Below are 18884 nucleotides of genomic sequence, written 5' to 3'. Positions count from 1 at the left end.
GAACAAGAACAAGAACAATACCAAAAAGAACAAGAACAAGAGGAAGAGGAAGAATAACAAGAACAAGAACAAGAACAAGAACAAGAACAAGAGGAAGAAGAACAAGAACAATACCAAAAAGAACAAGAACAAGAGGAAGAGGAAGAAGAACAAGAACAAGAACAAGAACAAGAACAAGAGGAAGAGGAAGAAGAACAAGAACAAGAACAAGAACAAGAACAATACCAAAAAGAACAAGAACAAGAAGAACACTAACAATAAGAACAAGAACAAGAACAAGAACAAGGTAGTTCAGGGAGGAATGCCGTCCTAGTCTGTTATGACCGAGTTTTAACAGACAATTACTTCAATGCAAATACTGGATAAGGTAAAATTTTGTTATTATCGCCGCCATTGACTTAAGTACGTATGCATTATAACTGTGTCCTAACATTATAACTGTGATTTACGTCTGGGTTGTCTTCCTTTAATTGAGAAATACATGTACGTGAATACATTCTTATTTATCATTTACCTACGAATTTATTTGGAGAGGAGGCACTGAACGTTTTAACAGAAGGTAGCATGCATCCTTAACTAACATTAATGAATTGATCACAAAACTATTTTTTTTTACTATGTCATACTGCTATGTCATATAATATAGTATTACACACGTGTGATAAATCCTAAACGTGCTGCAATTGTCAAAATCGTGGTAATGTATTCATACGCCACTACTGGTACTACTTTTATTTACTTTTATTTGCTATATCAAATGATACATTTACTGTTACATTTACTATTATTTAAAAAAAAAATAAAAAAAAAATATTGCATTTTAAACTTTTTTTAAAAATCTGGCACTACTTTGCACCGAACAGAACGACACTACTATGATTGGAGTACTTTGGTTTTGTCATAATTAAAATCCTACATTCGAGCCAATGTCATATTGAATTTATTAAACTCGTTCAATAAATGGATATGGCACTAGAGGCTCGTGTCATAACAAATTATTGAGCTCGTTTATTAAATTCAATATGACATGGACACTCATGTAAGATCCTTTATTAATAGTAAAGACGAGGAAATTGAAACCTTCCTGGAGCTAGTATATATGCATCGTGGACTAATATGTACCATTTCAGGGTATGGATTCAATTAACAATTTACAAGATAAACAATTCTAGCTCGATTTTGGATCACTGGATACCGGGTTAAAAACCGAATATTTATATTTCCATTTTAGTTGTTCTATTTGAAAGAGAGTGCATTTTAATTGATGTTACATCTCCGCCACTTTGGAGAGAAATTTTAGCTAAATAATTCGTCTGTTACATGTATGGAGGGAGATGCTGATATTTTGACTGTCTCATGACGCTTGTGATATTAACATCTAGAGAATGTAATTGGCTAATGTAATGTGACGTCACAAGAAGGTGAAGACAGCTTGGCGAAGGACGAAAAGTGGCTTTCTCGTACCCTGGACAGGTGTATCCACATTGTTACCGGTGTGAGATATCATTTTCTCCCACCCTTCACAGGTGTGTCTCCCGTTTTAGCCGGAAAAGATCAGCTTGTCGACCACTAGGGGGAGATAGCCTCGTGCCGATTAGCACGTATTCAATTGTGACGTCATTAAAATGCGTCATCGGTAATTGTGACGTCATCAAAAGTAAATGACGATATGCATACCCCACATGCGTTTTTTTACAAACATGGCAGACTACTGTCGGTGGAGCTGTGGCTGAAATAATAGGATGGGAGATCAATAATCATTCCCTACCTTGAGGGGGTAACAGAGAAATATCCAACCCTCGGGGTGATTTTTTTGGACAACCAAAAAACATCACCCCTCGGGTTGGAGATTTATCCGTCACATCCTCAAGGTAGGGGAAGATTATATTAGTCTCACCCTAGGGTTGATATGGAAGATTCCCCATTCAACGCAATTGTATGACGTCACGTCAATAATGCATTTTTCTTGTAACGTTAGTATTGCATTATGTATACTGAACAAAAAAAGAAACGCACAAAGTTCCCCCCTGCAGTACACATTAGCTGTAAGGAAATAATGGAATATTTGGTCAGGTACTACATCAAGAACGATCTCCTTTCTCAACAATCTACCCTAAAATCAGCCAAGCGTGACGATGTCATTGTGTGACTTTGTGAGCTTCTTTAGTCCAAAACACGCGGCGTGATCAAACCAAGCCGGAGTTTTTCAAACAAATAATCTCAACGGATACTCAACGGATACTCTAAGTTCAGCCACATTAATTTTCCACGTTGGCATTTTGATTTCGCCATTGACTGAGATGCCACGCTTAACGCAAATTCAGAGGGGTAGAGCAAATGCGATGTTGATGGATGGTCGAAGACAAACTGCTGTCGCAAGCCAGTTTGGTGTTGGCCCGTGAACAATTAACCGTCTCTGTACACGTTTCCGTGCTACTGGGTAAGTTTCCAGGAGCGGTCGTCCGCGTGTAACGACCGCACGACAAGACAGGGCGATTCGATTGTCGCACTTGCGCAACAGATTCAAGACTGCTGTAGAGACTGCGTCGCATACCTTAGGTACTCATGGCAGACCCATTAGTCCTCAAACTGCCAGGAACCGCTTGCGTGCCGAGAGAATCATTGCGTGCCGACCTTATGCCGGGCCACCTCTGACACCACGGAGGCGGCAAGTGCGTCTTGACTGGATGCGCAGACATGGCTCGAATAGGTTTGGGATGCGTCGACGGAGGCGTGTAATGTTCACCGACGAGTCTAGATTCTGTCTGTATCGCTCAGACGGAAGAAAAGGGTATATCGCAAACGCGGTGAGCGTTTCGCCGACGCATGCGTGGTTGAACGCGATCGATTCGGTGGGGCTTCTGTAATGGTTTGGGGAGGCATCTCCCATGGAGTAAAATCCCCCTTAGTGGTCCTGGATCAAAACCTCAATGCTGTTCGATACAGAGACCAGATCCTCCAACCACATGTCCTTCCACTTCTCAGACGTCATAACCTAATTTTCCAGCAAGTCAATGCTCGACCGCATGTTGCCAGAGTCTGTCGTGATTTTCTCACGGCAAACAACGTTCAGCCTCTGGAATGGCCCCCATATAGCCCCGACATGTCTCCCATTGAGCATCTGTTTGATGAGCTGGACAGGCGTATTAGGAAACGTCAAAACCTACACAAGAATGGAACAACATTCCCTTAAGGCGAATAAATGTTCTCATGAATTCAATGCATAGGAGAATCCGTGCAGGGATTCGTGCAAAAGGTGCCCCCAACAGGTACTGAAGTGTCATTTTGTTTTTCGCGGGTATCCCACTTTGAGTAAATACTGATGACACGAGTGACGTCATACAGACTTTTCTTCTACAGTTTTGTAAAGAGTAGACTTGTCCCTTCATATTGATATAAAATTTTGTACAAATTTCCCAAAATGTCATAGGATATTGATTGCATAATTTAATTGTGCGTTTCTTTTTTTGTTCAGTATATATGACAGGGTCAACAGGGTAAAAGGAAGAGAATCAATCACCCCATTGGGTGATTTGAGGATTCTCAACCCTCGGGGAAAGATTCTTAAGCTACCATACACTCGACAAGCCTCCTATTTGCCAACTCCAAAATCGTCCTCTTGGGTTGAAATTCCCTTTCTCAGACCCAAGAGATTCAAAAAGAATATTTGAAAATTCTTTTCAATTTTGTGTGAATTTTATGTTTTTTCTCGTTCATATGGCAAATTCTCAGGTCTTGTTTGGTTTGATCAAATAGAAACTGAGTTAACATACTGCGTATACCATCACCCCGGTGTTTATTTTACCTTCAGGATGCATGCTACATCACTAATCTGTTTCATATCAAAAAGAGTTAAAAACTCAAAACGCCTTGTTATCTAAATTATCTACTTTTTGTTGTATATCACATGCTTTACTGTATAAAGTATACATTATTTTATAGCATCTGGTTCCTTCTTCTACCAATTTCTGTCAGAATGAAGATAATGTGAGGTTCAGCAGGTTGAAGATTATTTCAGGTTCAACAGGTAAAATAGTATGTCAAGTTCAACAGGTTGAGGATCAAATCAAGTTCAAAAGGTTAAAGTTTAGGTCAGGTCAAACAGATAATTGATTATTTATCGCACCTCAAGCAGAGATATCCCACGTCATACCCATGCTATCTCGTCCGATCTGTCTTGTACCTTTACGTGGTATTTCGCGTTTATTTATACACTGCGATGTATTCATCCGCGAGTTAACTGCTTGAAATTGACAATTTGCATTATAATTGTTCTGTTTTGTCGGTATTGTAGAGTTGTGATGTTGTAGATAAAATATATTCTTCACTGTGAAATACGTTGTAATCTATGTGAGGAAGGACTACGTTTTTACGCGGAATCATTCAAATGTAGCTTAAGTAGTGAAGAGGTCATTATCAGTTGAGGCCCAAGGCGGGATACTTGTTGTTTTTAGCAAAATTGAATAGGTCGGGTTATCTCAGTCGAGGGTTAAGATTCTGTAACAAAATCTGAACCGAGGCGTAAGCCGAGGTTGGGATGTTACAGAATCTTAGCCCGAGATTACAGTTACAGGTAATATATTTTATTAGTCAGGTGAAACAGGCTGAGGATTATATCAGGTTCAACAGGCTGAGGATTATATCAGGTTGAATATTATGTCATATTCAGCAAGTTGAAGATTATGTCATATTCAACAAATCGAAATTAATGCCAGGTTCAGCAGGTCAAAAATTATGACATGTGTTTTGCTATATAAAATAAAAGCTAACAGTATTGATATTTAAAGGAAAATAAATTTATCTAAATAAGTCAAGAAAACAGTAATTTTTAAATGTTGTAAGAATGAGAATCACAAGCATTGTTTGTAAAGCTCCAAATTAACCTAGTTGATAATTTCTATTACATTTATAAAGCAGACAATCAGGTATGTAATAATTTCCGGTAGGCTTTCCTGCTGAGCGTCGTCTCTTTTAACCTCTCTCTGGTAATGGGACTCGTAGTGATAAAATCAGCGCCACCTGCCGGTATAGGTGTCTGAGTGATACAAGCATCGATATCGCCCACAGGCAAAGAGCTGTATAAGATATTTTCTCCTGTAGACATTGGCTATACAATGACCTGATCCCCGATAGATGTCGCCCAGCGAGCGTCACCTGGTGGAGAGAGAGAGAGACAGTAAAGGACGATAAGTATGAAGGCACAGTGATCTGTTTATTAGGTATTAGCTGTTGTACCCTCGGCAGTTCCTTAGGCCAGCCAGTCGACACAGTTCTCGCCACGGAGGCATAATTCCCATGTCCCGCTTCTCAGATCTAAGTCCGGTACCGCCTCGATCTGAAATGATGAAACAGAGGCTTATAACATAAACACAAACAGAACCCGGAAATAATCGGGCTAATAGATCGACCTCCAAAGTCATCTCGGTCCATCAAAAGACTTAGTTTCGTTCAACCAGACGCTTGATCACTTGAAGCTTGCGAAGACATCAAGAGTCCGGTTGAACGAGACTAACAAAAGACTATGTCGTACATGGCTACGTCCAAATTTGAACACATATTTGAATGAGTTTAAGATATATTACTATGGTCGAACTAGTTAAACAACATTATTTAACCCCACTCATCACACGTTGTATTTCTGTGCTCTTAAAAAATGTCGGTGTGCAAACATTTAGTCATAAAGGAAGAAGGGGCTAAATAAGGACAAACGGAAGAGAACAATCGAATATACATGCACGTGTATGCATTTCATGAGAATGTGACTCTTCCTATAATAACTTTGGTGATGTCGATATAAATACACTGCAATGTAGTTAGTATACACAGGGGCGTTTCTAGGATATTTGAAAGAGGGGGCGTAGAATAAATTCTTTAAAAAAAAATGACCATAAATAATTGTGAAATGCACTAATGTAACGGTTCCTGACTTGGAGCATGTATATTTTATAGTTAAAGTGTCAGGGTGTTTATGTGTTTAATTAATGAATATGATAAATTGCCATATTCAATACAATATCAGCAGATTACGATATTTTTTTCTTTTTTTTTCTTTGAAAAGGTACGCCCATTACGCCCTCACCTGGACCCGCCCTTGATACAGGTAACTATACTAATTCACAGAGGTGCAGACATTTAGGCAGAGCTGTCCCACCGCTGTGATTGTATCGCTTGTCTGTTATATATATAGTTGACACTGTCTGAAGGGTACATGTGCGTCGATGTTCTATGATAAAAGTATAATAGACAACTATACGCCATACAAATCGGTCACATAGAAAATAATTATGAAAATGAAAAATAAATAAATAGACAATAAATGGGTCAAAACCTTGAGGGTTTATAGTGATAGCGTTGGCCGATTAATGATGTATGTGCAACAGATTCTGTGAAGTCTTATGTCTATCATATTGTACATCACGTAACCGGACCAATAGTCCGGATTGGTAGGTCAGTGGTAAATATAGAATCGTGAATGAGCACTGAAAATATTCATGTGATTTTTAAAGCAGATTAACACGTACATTGTGATCATTTCTGATAAGTTCATGCACAATAATGGCGGGCAACCCGACCACCATCCTTGTTTTAACCACGCACAGGAAGTTTGTTAATTAGTCCGTTGGACAGTTGGCGCTGCGAGCAGTCACGACAAGGGGTTGACAATTGACATCACAGAAAATCTCGATTATTTATGACGTCACATGTGATTTGTATCTAACTGTGGAATTTGATGTGAATGGCGCGTTGTGCTGAGAAATATGTCACGGGATTTATTAATAAATTAATAGTGTTACATAAATGTACGTCACATGGGATTCCAGTGTTTGAAAGGACATAACAAATAAGTGACACACAGTGTGTAAACGTTGTCATACGCAAATACGCCAGACTTTCTATCGAGCGTTAAGCATTGCCGTAAGACTTTTATGTGCCATTTGATCATTATTCTGTTAAATTAGTCATTGTTTTTCAAGATGTAACACTTCGACAAGAGAGCGGTTTTGCCAACTACTTGAACTGACAGAACTAACTAACACGGTTAAGTATAGAGGGTTGATAATATTAATAGCAATATTTAGATTATTGACTCGTACGCACCTTCATACTGAGTGTCGCCTTTATCTAAAGAGTTATCTCCCCTAACCAATATAGAGGTATCCACGTAGACGTCCGGCGGCCCATGTGCGTATGTGTTGATTTGTTGGAGAAGTTTGAGTAAGATTGATCTTGTCTGTTGTAGCTGTGACAATCTGTCTAGTGACGTCGATTCTGAAATGATAAATACCAAAAAAAATATGATGAACATCGTCGATAATTATTCAGGAGAACAACGCATTGCATTAAAACATATAAGTACGTGTAAATTGATAGATGGCTACCCGAAAAAATAGAAAAAATATTCCATAAATAACAACGATGTATCTTAACTTCGTCAAAATATAACAAGTGTTGCTGGACCTAATATATATCTGCCCCTCTGTGTTTTCAGGTAAACAGTCTGGATTTCAGCTATATATATTGAAGTATGATCACTAACCCACAGGCTGGATAGTGAGATGAAGGGACAAGTGGTACATGGAAAAACTATTGCATATCGAATCCACCAGAAAATAATAAACACATGAATACTTTAATCACAGTAAATTTTATCAATTATATACGGTAATTAATTAAATTTGAAATGTGACTTATCTTAGAGTTATCTCCCTTTCATATTATAATTGATATTTTATGCATTCGTCTAATTTGTTCCCTTTAATAAGTCATTTATCTTTAGTAAGTGCGAAGGACCACTTAAACATAGTTATTATCTTTCGTAGTTCGAAACTCTTTTAACCGGAGGTTTGTAAGGTAGCATACTTCTTTAAATCAAGAACATTCGACTACTTATTAGATATTTTATTGATGGACTTTTTTACTTCTTTTACATTTTCTCGAAGCCGTGTCATATTCTGCACATTCTTTGCTATAACGACGCTAAGAAATGACGTGGATACACGTATATACCTAACAAACATCAACCAAAGAGAACAAACGAAACAGTACATATATAGCATCAAAGTACAAAAATTGACAAGTCACGTGATTTACAGCTAAAGTGTGCCAAGTATTTTCTTTGAATTGCGCGTCATTACATTACATATAATGTGACTATGATGACTCGTTAGCAGTCTGGGTCTTTTGGAAGCCTGAGTATCTCCCCTTACACAACAGAAGTACAAGTATTTTACTGTCACTGATATAGATCTTATCTCAATATCGAATCAATCGTCGATCGATAGGTTGCTGCGGTTTACGATCAAACAATGGTAGTTAATGAAAGGCTAGCGCTGGGTCAATGTTTTGTGTACATATAGGACTAGTTCGGTATATTACTGTGTAGAGATTCTCTAAAAGAATTTCGTTGTAAAAAGTATGCAAGGGGGCGTACAGGAGGAGAAAGGGGTGGGGCACCACGTCCTTAACTCGCAGTATCACATGACAACTCGAAGTGTCACATGACAACTCGCATTATCACATGACAATTCTCAGGATCACATAATAGCATGTAGTATCACATTACAACTCGCAGCATTACATGACAACCCGTAGTATTACAGGACAACTCGCAGTGTTACATGACAACTCGCATTATCACATGACAATTCGCAGGATCCCATAATAGCATGTAATATCACATTACAACTCGCAGTGTTACATAAACCTGCAATAGCACATGCCAGCTCGCAGCATTACATGGCAACCCGTAGTATTACATGACAACTCGCAGTGTTACATGACAACCCGTAGTATCACAAGCCAACTCGCAGTGTTACATGAAAACCTGCAATATCGCATGACAATTCGCAGTGTTACATGACAACCCGTAATATCACATGACAATTTGCAGCATTACATGACAACCCGTATTATTACATGACAACTCGCAGCATTACATGACAACCCGTAATATCACATGACAACTCGCAGTGTTACATGACAACCCGTAGTATCACAAGCCAACTCGCAGTGTTACATGAAAACCTGCAATATCGCATGACAACTCGCAGTGTAACATGACAACCCGTAATATCACATGACAATTTGCAGCATTACATGACAACCCGTAGTATTACATGACAACTCGCAGTGTTACATGAAAACCTGTAATATCGCATGATAACTCGCAGAATAACATAATGTTTATAATTTCATTAAGATTACCCACTCCACAATATTGGATACTTAAATGCGCGAATACAACTACTTACTTAAGAATAAACAGATTTTACGATCATCAAGCTCAAAAATTAACACATCTTAGCTATTACCCGCAACATTGATATACAAAGAACTTTCAGAATTCGGACTGAAAAACAAGATCACCAAGCTGATACATCTTAAACAGTCTGACCCTGAGAGCGCGTGCTCTGTCAATGAACGGAAATGTTAGCATACAAAACACCTGGCTAGTTTCCATGTTCAATATTTAATGGCCACTTAGGCTTTGTACTTAGGACGGTTATACTGCACTCCTACCGAGGCGGTAGACAGGGCTATACTCAGCATCCCTATCACATGTACTACCATATTGGTCTTCGCTTCCTTAACTGGTGTTCTATATAAATAATTATTTGATTGTTTAGATAAACAGAGGTGTGGCGCTATATGGAACAAGAACCTTGGTTTACCAATAAGAAAAGCCAAGCATGACATATCTCAATGTAGTAATAAGGTAGCCAATAGAAACATCAGAAAGCACGGAACGAACAGGAGGAAGGTAGTATAGGGAAGTGATGAACATTTGTTTAACGACCTATAAAGAGCTAAGGTAATTTAAGCACGTACCAGATTGACGTAGTATTTCCTTGGTGAGATTTTTGTGAAACTGAACTTCGGTGTGCAGCCGGACACAATACTTACACTCATTAAGTAAAATATCGCCCACGCCAGGTGAGATTCAATTAAAACACTAAATCTTCTAACTTTGGGATGTAAACATGTACAGTGCATTACGTCATTACACAACACTATTTTCACTATCAACAGTTATTTTCAGGGACTGAATTATTCTTATATAAACTAAGTTTATCTTATCCCCTACCCCCCACCCCTACCCCTCACTTCCATTTGCAAAATATTGATATATACATGAAAAGTTCGTACATGTATGTAAGCTTATTTGTAATGTGAAATATTGACGAACCCAACTTTTGATCTAGTTCGTATGTAAGCTTGTTTGTGATGTCAATTATTGACGAACCCAACTTTTGATCTAGTTCGTACTTAGGCTTGTTTTTGACGCCTCACCCTAATGGAGGGGGAATATTTTTGGCCAAACGAATATAGCCGTACATATTACCGGAGACATTTTAATGAAGAATTGAAGTGGTGCTGACCTTCAGCTTACCCTGACATAATCAGCCTCAATCCTAGCGCGCTCGTGCCTATAACGGGAAACTTGGATTAGTCGAGATATATTTTGGTAATTCGGTGATTACGCACTTAGGTCTGTAAAGTTTACGGTTATTTGTATGACTTTGACGTGACAGTCGTTATCATTCTGCAGTATAAGGGTACACTGTGACATTCCACGGAATGATTCGTCAGTAAGTGGGTTGGGCATTTTGTCCTTTTACATTGTCGTGTAGGCCGCTTGCGTTTATAATAAGGTCGGCCCTAGCAATTTGATTTTGATTTCTGACGAGCCATGACAAAGTCTTGCAAGGCCTGTATAAACATTTGCAGTTTTTCGCCAGGGTTTATACTCGAAATTGTTGCATTTAAAAACAGACAAACGGTTTTCCCCGCATAACTAATGGGTCTATGAGTGTCTCTGCATAGCGAACCTTGTTGCTGTCATCAGCTAGTGGCGTAGCAAAGAGTACCTGATTCTAGTACCCTGTACCCTGTACCCCGTACCCTGTACCCCGTAAACTGTATTTTCACAGCACAATACATTCGATACGATATGTATCTTAATACACATATCTGACTTTAAAGTTAGGTTCACAATACATGTAGCTTTACGATGTAAATAATAAATACTGTTCAAGTATATGTTTGTTCGAACTGTTTTACTATTTTCTATCACTGCAGAGTTGATAAAATCGTTTCGGACGTATTTAAAAAGAATAGGAAAAGAATTTATTGAAGAATTGATGGTTGCTATATGTGTAAGTGTGATCCTATGCAGACAAAAAAAGTACAGTCAAACCTGCTGCTTGAGCGGTCACATGAAATAAGCAGCCACCTCCCTTATGCGGTCAGTCTGTGGTCCGCCCGATATATAAAAATATATACAATGAATCTGAAATAAACAGCCACACCGGTCAATGCGGCCAGCGGTCACAAACATCTGACCCGAGACGTTATCTCCACATGTATTCAGCGGTCATTTTGTCCAGAAATTGACATCAAGAAGATCACAATATATTAACAAGAACACATCTCAATAGAGCAAAGCTAATTACAATGTGTAATTCAAAATTAAAAACCATAGGTAAGGTTTGACACGTGGAGTTGACAAGATGTTTACACAGCGATTTTCAGCTTTCAAATTGGGGCAGGTCCTACCGACCAATCAACAATATTTTACAAACAAACAATTACTCCCACCTTGTGTACTCAATCAGCTTGTGAATTTCAAAACAAGTATGATCTTTTGTAGTACCTATATACATACTGTATCCAAAGCTACTCAGGCCTAATATGTTATGTGATCAATAAACTTGCCGCTATATTGCATGCGGAAAACAGATCTGCTTCCGGTCTGATATTACAGTCCTGTCCTTACAAAGGAGAGACGCCCGACTTCAAAGCCTGTCAACTTTTACCGTTACGTGACCGCGAGATTCTTTTGATTTACATCAAAGGATCGAACTAGTATTCTTGTCTCATCAACAAGGTGGCGCACACGGAGCCTTCAATTTTGCTATGACATACGATCAAAATCGTTACGGCGTCAACAAGCCGTGTTCAAAAAGAACATGTCCACAAACCGAACGGTTGTTTCAGCGTGTCAACTAACTGCATCTGGCTCGCCGATTGGTTGATAGAACGTTTGAGGTCGGTGTCGTCCTTGATTTCAGAAGCAGTGTACAACATTGTATCTCTTTCGGAGACTTGTTGTTTGCGCGCATTGTCAACTTAAGATTACGCATACACGTATATGGAAATATAAAATTTACATTGCATGTACATGTTTCAAATCATGTGTCATGACTTGAATGTTTCAATGAATGTGTACTTATCTACATTTTCGTGAACTGTAATGATATTTCTGATTACAAGAGGGCAAAATGAAGAATATTACAAATGTTTGAAAGCTGTCCATACTGGCCGCTGCACTGAAGAGTAATAAATAACTTACGTACCTGCTTAAGTATGATGTGCACGAAAACGATAACATTTTATTTTATAATAAAAGTAAGTGTACAATTGGCCCAAGAAACTGTCATTCAACGCAAAGAAGTACTTTTATGTATACAGTTTTATTTGAGAATACTTTTCATGACAATTAAACTGTATTAAGCTTTATTGGCTGCCGATTATCGTTACATAAACAATTTAAAAGTAAGAATAATTACCAAGACAAGACTTTCCTGATTTACGTAACGTGCGACGCTTTTTATTTGGATATCATTTTCAAAAGACTATTTTATCAAAACTGATGAGAGTTTAATGAAGAAATTTAATCAGAACCCTCGTTGACATATTTCAACTATGCATATTTTCTGCCGATATTGATCGTTTATCCCCAAATATTCACCAAAATACCGGAAGTGTTTCAACAGCCTACGTAACTCTGATGGTATTCGCGTTCTGTTTATTGAACCACGTGCCCGAAATATCAAATTGTGATAAACAGGAACAGTGTATAGTATCTAATTATGAAAAACGAACAAATATGTTTGGAACTGATAGTATAGTATTGTATAAAGAACATTGATATATATCTAAAAAGTGTCCCGATTTGGGTACAGACGTTAAATAGCCTGTGTGCCGATAGTATATTGTGTACCCACGAATGTCAGCTGCAGTCTTACTCTTTATGGAGCGTATCCATGGAGATAATTACCCGGAAAATGATACCTAATTGTATTCGTTTTTATTAAGTTTTTGATCAATATTGAGAAAATATTGCAATTACAATTGAAACTGTTTAGTTTTATCAAGACAGGAAATACTTCCTANTAATATCACATGACAATTTGCAGCATTACATGACAACCCGTAGTATTACATGACAACTCGCAGTGTTACATGAAAACCTGTAATATCGCATGATAACTCGCAGAATAACATAATGTTTATAATTTCATTAAGATTACCCACTCCACAATATTGGATACTTAAATGCGCGAATACAACTACTTACTTAAGAATAAACAGATTTTACGATCATCAAGCTCAAAAATTAACACATCTTAGCTATTACCCGCAACATTGATATACAAAGAACTTTCAGAATTCGGACTGAAAAACAAGATCACCAAGCTGATACATCTTAAACAGTCTGACCCTGAGAGCGCGTGCTCTGTCAATGAACGGAAATGTTAGCATACAAAACACCTGGCTAGTTTCCATGTTCAATATTTAATGGCCACTTAGGCTTTGTACTTAGGACGGTTATACTGCACTCCTACCGAGGCGGTAGACAGGGCTATACTCAGCATCCCTATCACATGTACTACCATATTGGTCTTCGCTTCCTTAACTGGTGTTCTATATAAATAATTATTTGATTGTTTAGATAAACAGAGGTGTGGCGCTATATGGAACAAGAACCTTGGTTTACCAATAAGAAAAGCCAAGCATGACATATCTCAATGTAGTAATAAGGTAGCCAATAGAAACATCAGAAAGCACGGAACGAACAGGAGGAAGGTAGTATAGGGAAGTGATGAACATTTGTTTAACGACCTATAAAGAGCTAAGGTAATTTAAGCACGTACCAGATTGACGTAGTATTTCCTTGGTGAGATTTTTGTGAAACTGAACTTCGGTGTGCAGCCGGACACAATACTTACACTCATTAAGTAAAATATCGCCCACGCCAGGTGAGATTCAATTAAAACACTAAATCTTCTAACTTTGGGATGTAAACATGTACAGTGCATTACGTCATTACACAACACTATTTTCACTATCAACAGTTATTTTCAGGGACTGAATTATTCTTATATAAACTAAGTTTATCTTATCCCCTACCCCCCACCCCTACCCCTCACTTCCATTTGCAAAATATTGATATATACATGAAAAGTTCGTACATGTATGTAAGCTTATTTGTAATGTGAAATATTGACGAACCCAACTTTTGATCTAGTTCGTATGTAAGCTTGTTTGTGATGTCAATTATTGACGAACCCAACTTTTGATCTAGTTCGTACTTAGGCTTGTTTTTGACGCCTCACCCTAATGGAGGGGGAATATTTTTGGCCAAACGAATATAGCCGTACATATTACCGGAGACATTTTAATGAAGAATTGAAGTGGTGCTGACCTTCAGCTTACCCTGACATAATCAGCCTCAATCCTAGCGCGCTCGTGCCTATAACGGGAAACTTGGATTAGTCGAGATATATTTTGGTAATTCGGTGATTACGCACTTAGGTCTGTAAAGTTTACGGTTATTTGTATGACTTTGACGTGACAGTCGTTATCATTCTGCAGTATAAGGGTACACTGTGACATTCCACGGAATGATTCGTCAGTAAGTGGGTTGGGCATTTTGTCCTTTTACATTGTCGTGTAGGCCGCTTGCGTTTATAATAAGGTCGGCCCTAGCAATTTGATTTTGATTTCTGACGAGCCATGACAAAGTCTTGCAAGGCCTGTATAAACATTTGCAGTTTTTCGCCAGGGTTTATACTCGAAATTGTTGCATTTAAAAACAGACAAACGGTTTTCCCCGCATAACTAATGGGTCTATGAGTGTCTCTGCATAGCGAACCTTGTTGCTGTCATCAGCTAGTGGCGTAGCAAAGAGTACCTGATTCTAGTACCCTGTACCCTGTACCCCGTACCCTGTACCCCGTAAACTGTATTTTCACAGCACAATACATTCGATACGATATGTATCTTAATACACATATCTGACTTTAAAGTTAGGTTCACAATACATGTAGCTTTACGATGTAAATAATAAATACTGTTCAAGTATATGTTTGTTCGAACTGTTTTACTATTTTCTATCACTGCAGAGTTGATAAAATCGTTTCGGACGTATTTAAAAAGAATAGGAAAAGAATTTATTGAAGAATTGATGGTTGCTATATGTGTAAGTGTGATCCTATGCAGACAAAAAAAGTACAGTCAAACCTGCTGCTTGAGCGGTCACATGAAATAAGCAGCCACCTCCCTTATGCGGTCAGTCTGTGGTCCGCCCGATATATAAAAATATATACAATGAATCTGAAATAAACAGCCACACCGGTCAATGCGGCCAGCGGTCACAAACATCTGACCCGAGACGTTATCTCCACATGTATTCAGCGGTCATTTTGTCCAGAAATTGACATCAAGAAGATCACAATATATTAACAAGAACACATCTCAATAGAGCAAAGCTAATTACAATGTGTAATTCAAAATTAAAAACCATAGGTAAGGTTTGACACGTGGAGTTGACAAGATGTTTACACAGCGATTTTCAGCTTTCAAATTGGGGCAGGTCCTACCGACCAATCAACAATATTTTACAAACAAACAATTACTCCCACCTTGTGTACTCAATCAGCTTGTGAATTTCAAAACAAGTATGATCTTTTGTAGTACCTATATACATACTGTATCCAAAGCTACTCAGGCCTAATATGTTATGTGATCAATAAACTTGCCGCTATATTGCATGCGGAAAACAGATCTGCTTCCGGTCTGATATTACAGTCCTGTCCTTACAAAGGAGAGACGCCCGACTTCAAAGCCTGTCAACTTTTACCGTTACGTGACCGCGAGATTCTTTTGATTTACATCAAAGGATCGAACTAGTATTCTTGTCTCATCAACAAGGTGGCGCACACGGAGCCTTCAATTTTGCTATGACATACGATCAAAATCGTTACGGCGTCAACAAGCCGTGTTCAAAAAGAACATGTCCACAAACCGAACGGTTGTTTCAGCGTGTCAACTAACTGCATCTGGCTCGCCGATTGGTTGATAGAACGTTTGAGGTCGGTGTCGTCCTTGATTTCAGAAGCAGTGTACAACATTGTATCTCTTTCGGAGACTTGTTGTTTGCGCGCATTGTCAACTTAAGATTACGCATACACGTATATGGAAATATAAAATTTACATTGCATGTACATGTTTCAAATCATGTGTCATGACTTGAATGTTTCAATGAATGTGTACTTATCTACATTTTCGTGAACTGTAATGATATTTCTGATTACAAGAGGGCAAAATGAAGAATATTACAAATGTTTGAAAGCTGTCCATACTGGCCGCTGCACTGAAGAGTAATAAATAACTTACGTACCTGCTTAAGTATGATGTGCACGAAAACGATAACATTTTATTTTATAATAAAAGTAAGTGTACAATTGGCCCAAGAAACTGTCATTCAACGCAAAGAAGTACTTTTATGTATACAGTTTTATTTGAGAATACTTTTCATGACAATTAAACTGTATTAAGCTTTATTGGCTGCCGATTATCGTTACATAAACAATTTAAAAGTAAGAATAATTACCAAGACAAGACTTTCCTGATTTACGTAACGTGCGACGCTTTTTATTTGGATATCATTTTCAAAAGACTATTTTATCAAAACTGATGAGAGTTTAATGAAGAAATTTAATCAGAACCCTCGTTGACATATTTCAACTATGCATATTTTCTGCCGATATTGATCGTTTATCCCCAAATATTCACCAAAATACCGGAAGTGTTTCAACAGCCTACGTAACTCTGATGGTATTCGCGTTCTGTTTATTGAACCACGTGCCCGAAATATCAAATTGTGATAAACAGGAACAGTGTATAGTATCTAATTATGAAAAACGAACAAATATGTTTGGAACTGATAGTATAGTATTGTATAAAGAACATTGATATATATCTAAAAAGTGTCCCGATTTGGGTACAGACGTTAAATAGCCTGTGTGCCGATAGTATATTGTGTACCCACGAATGTCAGCTGCAGTCTTACTCTTTATGGAGCGTATCCATGGAGATAATTACCCGGAAAATGATACCTAATTGTATTCGTTTTTATTAAGTTTTTGATCAATATTGAGAAAATATTGCAATTACAATTGAAACTGTTTAGTTTTATCAAGACAGGAAATACTTCCTAGCTAGCGCGCTTCATTGAATTTGCCTTTGTCCAGATGGCATTCATATTGCCTATGAAGGCCAACTGAAAGCGGTTCAATACTTAAATAAAGCACAGCATTATTTTCCTCTAAAGAACGTAAGAACGTAATTGGAGTTAGAAGAGAAGGATAACATATTACATTCGCGGTCATAGTTGAAACACTGATTAAGGTCAAGATTTTAGTGCGGCTTTCAAACGTCATATTATGACGTCATTATACTATGACGTCAACATTGTATGCATAGATATAATTACGTTTTCTCAAGACATCAGACTAAATTCCAAATATTTAATTAAAACACCAATTCGCATTATAAAAATGATATTACCCTCGTACAGATTTTAGAAAATTAATATGTATGAAGTTTCGAAATGTATTATGTACCCGTTTGCGGTGTTCTTATTCGTGCGCACAATTCTAATCTGTTATGTACAATGTAGATAGGTTGGATGGCGAGATAATAAGTCGAGCGATTGACATAATAAGTCGAGCGCACGAGATAATTAATGTAGACAACAATAGTGTGCATGTTCTAAATGTACCCCCGTGCAATTAAAAAGATGAAGAAACAGAAACTTAAATTCGCACTGGCATTCGGAGTTTCGATTTCATTTGATGAGATTGTAAAATAAAACAATCATTGGCTATCGATAAAGCTGAATCGTGGACGTATCCCTTGCGCACTGAAACCGACATAACAGGAAAGTAATTAATTTGTGCAGATACCTTATTACCAAAAATCACTTTGAAAATATCTCAGTTTTTGGTCTGGACACAAACTTGTACAGCTTAATGTATATGACACCAGTAAAATACTAGATAACAAAGGAATAACTCAGGGGGACAGATCATAAAGCTTCCCAGTATAAACCTGTAGGTAGATATGTTAGAAGTGAAATAGCTTGAAACAGAGACATATTCACAGCGAATTTGTTATGAACTTTTAAATACTATGATATTAATATTTCGGTTGCATATATATATGATTACGAATGAACAATTTCTAACTCAGATATTGAAATGCATACTATACGCCATAATTAAAAAATACACTTTTAAATTTTGCTATTCAGTAATTTTTAAACCAGGTGACACTCTCCATATCATCACTATCTTCTGTATACATGCAGCATGTCTCAAATGCTCTAATATGTAGCGGTTCATATATAAACCATACCTTATCGTGTCACACAGCCCATTCACCATAAATCGTGTATCTGTCATACCTTCCACGTGTCACACAGCCTATACACCATACATACACGTATATGTCATTCCTTACACGTGTCACACAGATAATACACCATAAATACACGTATATGTCATTCCTTACACGTGTCACACAGCCTATACACCATACATACATGTATATGTTATACCTTACACGTGTCACACGGACCATACACCATATATACACGTATATGTCATACCTTACACGTGTCCCACAGACCATACACCATACATACATGTATATGTCGTACCTTACACGTGTCACACGGACCATACACCATACATACATGTATATGTCATACCTTACACGTGTCCCACAGACCATACACCATACATACATGTATATGT

General features: G+C 37.8%; 1 protein-coding gene across 2 annotated transcripts in view; it reads right to left on the bottom strand.

Annotated features, from left to right (window-relative positions):
- Positions 1 to 4817: 4817 nt before the first annotated feature.
- Positions 4818 to 18884, bottom strand: part of LOC110465067 — a 49816-nt gene continuing 35749 nt past the window's right edge. For both annotated transcript variants that reach the window (XM_021520645.1, XM_021520644.1), the window contains exons 3-4: positions 7099 to 7269; positions 4818 to 5335 (exon numbers count right to left, since the gene is read on the bottom strand). In XM_021520645.1, the coding sequence (XP_021376320.1) occupies positions 5223 to 5335; positions 7099 to 7269 (284 nt within the window). In that variant the 3' untranslated portion in view covers positions 4818 to 5222. The remainder of the gene's footprint in view (positions 5336 to 7098; positions 7270 to 18884) is intronic.

The sequence above is a fragment of the Mizuhopecten yessoensis genome, unplaced genomic scaffold, assembly GCF_002113885.1.
Source record: "Mizuhopecten yessoensis strain PY_sf001 unplaced genomic scaffold, ASM211388v2 scaffold11049, whole genome shotgun sequence".
NCBI lineage: Eukaryota > Metazoa > Mollusca > Bivalvia > Pectinida > Pectinidae > Mizuhopecten > Mizuhopecten yessoensis.
This window is presented reverse-complemented; position numbering and strand designations above follow the sequence as displayed.